The sequence below is a fragment of the Bidens hawaiensis genome, unplaced genomic scaffold (genome assembly GCF_021521415.1).
Source record: "Bidens hawaiensis isolate Kalapana, Puna unplaced genomic scaffold, B.hawaiensis_p1.1 tig00022530_1, whole genome shotgun sequence".
In the NCBI taxonomy this organism is placed as follows: Eukaryota; Viridiplantae; Streptophyta; class Magnoliopsida; order Asterales; family Asteraceae; genus Bidens; species Bidens hawaiensis.
In genome coordinates, this window is record NW_027493514.1 from 84,129 (window position 1) to 90,195 (window position 6,067).

Sequence of the window (6,067 nt, forward strand, 5' to 3'; positions counted from 1 at the left end):
TTTAGTAGTATAAAAATATAGCATTTAGTTTATTTTGAGGTCAAACACTAACTAGCTACGTTTATTTAAAATTATCCGATTTAGCTGTTAATTAACTCATCAATTACTTTAATCTAAAACTAATCATACAATTAAGAAAAGTTATCTTATTAGAATTAACCAACAAAATATTCTTCTAACCGGCCTCATGGAGTCATGGCCATTAAATATACAAATATGAAAACTTTTTACTCGGTTATATGTTTTAAACGGTCAACATGTGACAGTTAAAAATATAAACATGAATATTATTTTAAGGATAAAAAGCATAAAAAAGAATCTAAGTAAAAAATGGAACGTGTCACTTGGTTCATATCTTGGGTAGTGCTACCTTCACGGAAATTCATGGAAGATACCTCCTCGGTAAATTCACCCTTTAAACTTTATCTTATTCATCGTCTTTCTAATTTTAAATTTTTTAACGACCAACTAACAGATAATTACCCAGATAGTCAGATACAACGTCAGCTGACCCAACCTAGTCATACGAAGGCCTACTTTTTAAAATCGAACCAAATATTACAAAGATCTCGATCTTTCATATTTTAATAATTAATGATTATTAAAATTAAGATGAATATCGGTGGGGCCGTAAACAAAAAACCGTTTGACAAACAAATGAAATGACATGAACAAGGAATTTCGTTTCGATTGAGTTAATGAATAAATATAAATAAAGACAATGTTCGTTCAGTTGCGTTCGTGAACATTCGATAATGTGTATGTTTACTTCTGTTTGCGTTCGGTAATGTTTGTTGATTAAAAGTTCTTTAATATTTTTTAATAACTCTACTAATTGTTTCATACAGATTTAAACAAGAAATTTTGTTCACTTAGGCATTTATGAACCGTTTGTTTGTCTGATATAGCTTAACGAACGAAATGAGCAATGTCTTGTTCAGTTTGATTCGATTCGATTCGTCTATGGCTCTAATTGTAGTAAAATTTACAAAACTAACAATTGTAAAAGATATATTCAAAAAGTTGAAACATTCACATTCATATTCTGTCTATAATAGTAAAAAAGAATATAATAATATATTAAAAGACAGTTAGTTGATATTTAAATAACTGATACAACTAGATGTTTACAAACAGAAAGAAACAGGCTTAAACATGAATCTTTTGTTAACCTTGTAAAGCTGCTAATATGCCCCCACTTCTTTTTTAGCCATTCTTCTTATTGAGCTGCCAAATATATATTTTTTTCTCTTTTTTCTTTTTAATACTTTTTGACCTCTCACGTGCACCCCTTAACAAATGGGCATCTGATCACGTGACTTAACCATGTTACCTCAGTCAGAAACTGCTTCCACATCCAACATGCAATATGTTTTTTTCTTTTTTCAAAAACATAATTATCTACATCTATTATATATTATTGTCTATTACAGAATTTGAACCATTAACATATTTTTTTATATTATAAGATATCACTGGACCAAATGCCCTTTGATTTAATGTGCAGTATCATCCCTGCCACCTCACCAACCAACGTGTCAACCACGTCACGCTCGATATCTGCCACCAGCTCCTCCGCCTCATCCGCAAACGCGGTCTCTTCGAGCACCCGTGTGCTATTTCTCATATCCCCTTCAATCAGCCCATCAATATCTTCCAACACTTGACAATTCGCCGCCGGGAAACCACCGATTTTTTCGCATAATATTCCGATAAGCTCCGAACCATACATTCGATGCGAATTTGGTCCACCCACCCCCACCCATGGTTTTAAACTTATGTAGGGCTTCAAAATATCCACTAGAAGCTCGTCCACCACTGCGAATATTAGTTTCCGGTCGGCCGCACCCGTGGCGGTAGGGTGGCAATTTTTTTCAATTTGTTGAAATATTGATGGGTGGAGTGGGTGTGAAGGGGAGTACCAATGTGAAATTGAGATGAGTGTTGTGTTTTCAATTCCGGTGTGATTGAGAATTTTTGAAATGTAGTTGAAATAATCGGAATTTAAACATCTGATGGCGGTGGTGGTGATGGCGGCGATACAGTCATTGTTTTTACTGTTACTGATACTGTTACCGTTAGTGCTGACTTGGTCTTGAAATGTGAGCTTGTGGGTGTCTTTAATATCCTGTAAACATTGTTAAAATATTAAAACAAATAAATTAATAAAAAGGACAAAATATAAAAATGTGAAAATATTAAGATAGTAAAACAGATAATGACAATGTTGTTGTGTCATGTTGTGTTGGTACTAGGTAACTAAGGTTAGACAAGTACTTGTTTTTGAGGTAATGTAGCTGTTGATGATGATGTACATAACGCCATGTCTTTCTTGAAAGACAAAAACTTTGTTGTGTTAATGTTGACCTTCACAAGATGGTTTGACAATGGAGTTGACTTCTTGTTGCATTTCTTCATACATGGTTCTTGATCTTGTTGGTGCATTTTTTTCAATCTCAAATCATATTTTTCACTTGCAATTTTCTTGCATTTTTGCATTTTTATTATTGGCTTCTCTTGCTTCACATCATCTTTCATCAATGGTGGTGATTTGATGGCTTCTGAATTTGATGATAATGGAGAACTTCTTAAATTAGAATTTGGTTTGTTGAGATTGTTCTTAATCTCCATTAATCTTTTTCTTGTTGAGCTTGAAAGGGGTGTTGGTTCATAATTTTCTTTTCCAAATCCATGCCCTGAAATTACTAAAAATATATATTTAATCATTTATAAACATATAGATATAGAAGATATAAAAGCAATTTTTTATTTTGGATATTTTATCATAAAACACATTCAAAAATCGTAAAACCATCCAAGCCAGACCTATTTAGTTTAGTTGCACCAAATATTGTATTCGCACAAAAAATCAGTCAACACAAAAACCATTAAACCGCCTTAACCAGCTTGGTTTGATTTAGCTTTTTCAAAATCATATTTACATATAAATTCAGTAAAAATAAAAACCTTTAAACTGTCTAAACCGGTTTGGTTCAATGTAGTTTTTCCAAAAACTATATTTACACATAAATTCAGGCATATCAAAACAGTTAAACCGTTCAAACCAGACTGGTTGAATTTAGTTTTCTTTATTTTTATCGAAAATCGTACGTATTTATATAGAAATTCAATCAAAAATGGCTGAACCGAACTGTACTACATACCTTTATCAAGATTTCTTGATTTGTTGACGGCATTGGCTTTAGACCCCGACGATGGTCTATTCGGTTTAAGCACCACAAGAAACTCATCTCTCCTATGCTCTTTACTCTTATAACCGGTATTGGTAATATCAGCACCGGCAACTCTCCTACTAATATTCTCCCTAATTTGTTTCGCAATTTGCTTCGCATACTCACTCGAACCCTCATCATACCTCCTCTTGTTCTCCTTATTAATTTGGAGTGAAAGACGGTGGTGATAGTCAGCCTCTGTGGGGGGCCTAGAAGGAATGTCACCAGTCGATAACCTTGGTGTCACGGGCAACGAACGAGTACTATTATACTTGTTAGATGACAATTTCAAAAGAGGGTTTGATGGTGTAGTACAAGAGGATGATGATGAAACCCTTGGAGATGAGTTTTCAGGTAGAAGATCAAGTCCCATTAACCTTGCAACAAGTGTTGGTGTTTTTGTACTAGGTGAACTACATTCTGATGATAAGTCTTCTGTTAATATTTTTGATCTTTTTGTATTAATTTGAATGTCACGCATCTATTACAAAAAAAAAATATATATAAAAATATTAATAATGGATCCAACGACCATATTTATTCACTGTAAACGATAAATAATAATTATGACCATCATCATGACAACCTTTATGGTTTAGATAATTGTTTATTAACTTAAATAATTAAATATAAGATATAATAATAATAGAATAAAGAAATTAACTTACAGGGATTTTATAGTTTGTTTCTTGTTTAAGTTTTAATGATGATGAACATGTTGATGAAGATGATTCTTGTTCCTCTACTTCCAAGCTGTTCCTGGGTGCTTCTGCACCTGTTTTACATAAAATTAATACAAATATATAATGAATAATATTTAATGTCATCAAACGATCGTCCACAAAATACTCAGACGTCCGTTTTAATAAAAAAAATTCAAAAATTTAAAATTTACTGACTAAAACAGTCGTTTGAACAATGTTCAATTCAACGTTCCGACAATAGAGGTTTCAAACATTTTGAAAATTATTGGCCATGACAGTCGTTTGGCTAATATCTAGACGGCCAAGACAGACAAATTTTAAAACTTTTGGTCAAAACAGCCGTTCAACCTCTATCCATAACAACTGTTTGAAACAAAGATGGCGTGTATAGCAGACCCCTAAATACAAACTCTGTGTGTGTGAGAGAGAGAGTAAAGAGAGAGATATATACCTTTGAGGATTACACCAATCCTATCTGATTTAACGTCATAAACGGCCGTCCAAAAAACACTCAGACGGCCACTTTGAAAAAAAAAAAACTTTAAAAGTTATTGGCTAGCTAGAACAATCGTTTGAACAATATCTGAAACGTCGTTCCGACAATAGAGGTTTCAAATAATTCAAAAATTATTGGTTAGAACAGTCGTTTGGCCATTATCCGGACGACCAAGACAGACAAATTTAAAAACTTTTAGTCAAAACAACCGTCCAACCTCTATCCAAACAACTGTTTGAAACAAAGACGGTGTGTATAGCAGACCCCTAAATACAAACTAAACCTTGTGAGTGTGTGTGTGTGTGTGAGAGAGAGAGAGAGAGATACCTTTGAGGATTACATTTGGTTCTTCATGTATAATATTATTATTAACACAAGATTCAGAGATCAAAGAAGGTTGATGAAATGGAAGATGATGATAATGATGAATATCAAACATATTAAAAATAGCACTCATGCATCCACCAAATGTAGAAGAAGAAGACACATGCTTGTCTCCATCTCTCTTTCTTGATTTTCCAGCAGCCTGCTTCTTGTTAACATCCTTGTAAAGCAACCATGGTTTACCCATATTATTATTATTATTCAAAACTTGAAGGATAATAATATTGATGAATAATAAGATGTATATATTCAGAAGAGTGAGATTGTGGGGAGCGTAAAAGACGGATCCTCCATGGAAAGTAAAGCAGACAGTGATTTAAGTGTTGGTATCAGTCACGGTGAGTGTGACTGTATTGTATATATATATTATAAGTTTTATAACACTCACTTTCACTCTCACACTAGAATATATATTATATATAATAGAGGTAAGATGACGAAATGGCCACGCCTGCACTTATATTTTTATTCTTGGAGAGGTAGGGGCACCACCATATGGTTTCATTTTGAATTTTATTCCATGTATTTAAATTATTAGTATTACTAACAAGTAACCATATATGTACACTTGAAAGTTGTATGCAGGATATATATATATTTTTTTAAGAAAATTAATTATTGATTTTTAGTATTAAAATAGACAATGAGATGAAGAACGAGAGAATGAAATAGACGAGGTAATGGAATTGATCATTACCATTTTATTGACATGTTTGGTTACTATGTGAGAATGACATGAATTATTAACTTTTAATTTTTGATAAGCTAGAAAAAGCCAGAATAAAATAAAAATAGTAGTGAGTGGCAGTGGGATGGTAGTGGTGGGCGGCAAGCAGTAATGGTGGTGGTGGTAGGTGGTGGTGGTGGCAATAGTAAGCGGCGGGTGGTGGACAGTGGTTGGGTGGGAGCGATGGTTTGGTGGTGGCGGTGGTGGACGACGATGGTAGGCGGTGGTGGTGGTGGCGGTCGGCGGCGGGCGGTGGTGGTAATGATATAGCGTGAAAGAGAGATGAAATAAAAATAAATAAATAGGTGGATAGAATAAATTAAAATTAAAATCTATAATATATAATATATATAAACGAAAACATAAAAATCCTACGTGACGCGATATGGTCACCCCCCCCTTTTTTTGGGGTCACCAGATTTGCTTGATTTTTAAATGAATGTTTCTCATGCATATGACCCGAATTCATGGGTATATGTTTCATCAAACCCAGATATTTCTTAAACGGGTTATAGCATATCAT

At 33.6% G+C, this 6,067-nt stretch overlaps 1 protein-coding gene across 1 annotated transcript; it reads right to left on the minus strand.

Moving 5' to 3' along the window:
- Positions 1-1,265: 1,265 nt before the first annotated feature.
- Positions 1,266-5,151, minus strand: LOC143565814 (uncharacterized). Its single transcript, XM_077052676.1, has 4 exons — positions 4,761-5,151; positions 3,902-4,008; positions 3,165-3,714; positions 1,266-2,696 (listed from the first exon to the last, which is right to left on the minus strand). The coding sequence occupies exons 1-4, from the start codon at positions 5,002-5,004 to the stop codon at positions 2,266-2,268; spliced, it is 1,332 nt and encodes a 443-aa protein (XP_076908791.1). The 5' UTR covers positions 5,005-5,151; the 3' UTR covers positions 1,266-2,265.
- Between the last annotated feature and the right edge of the window lie 916 nt (positions 5,152-6,067).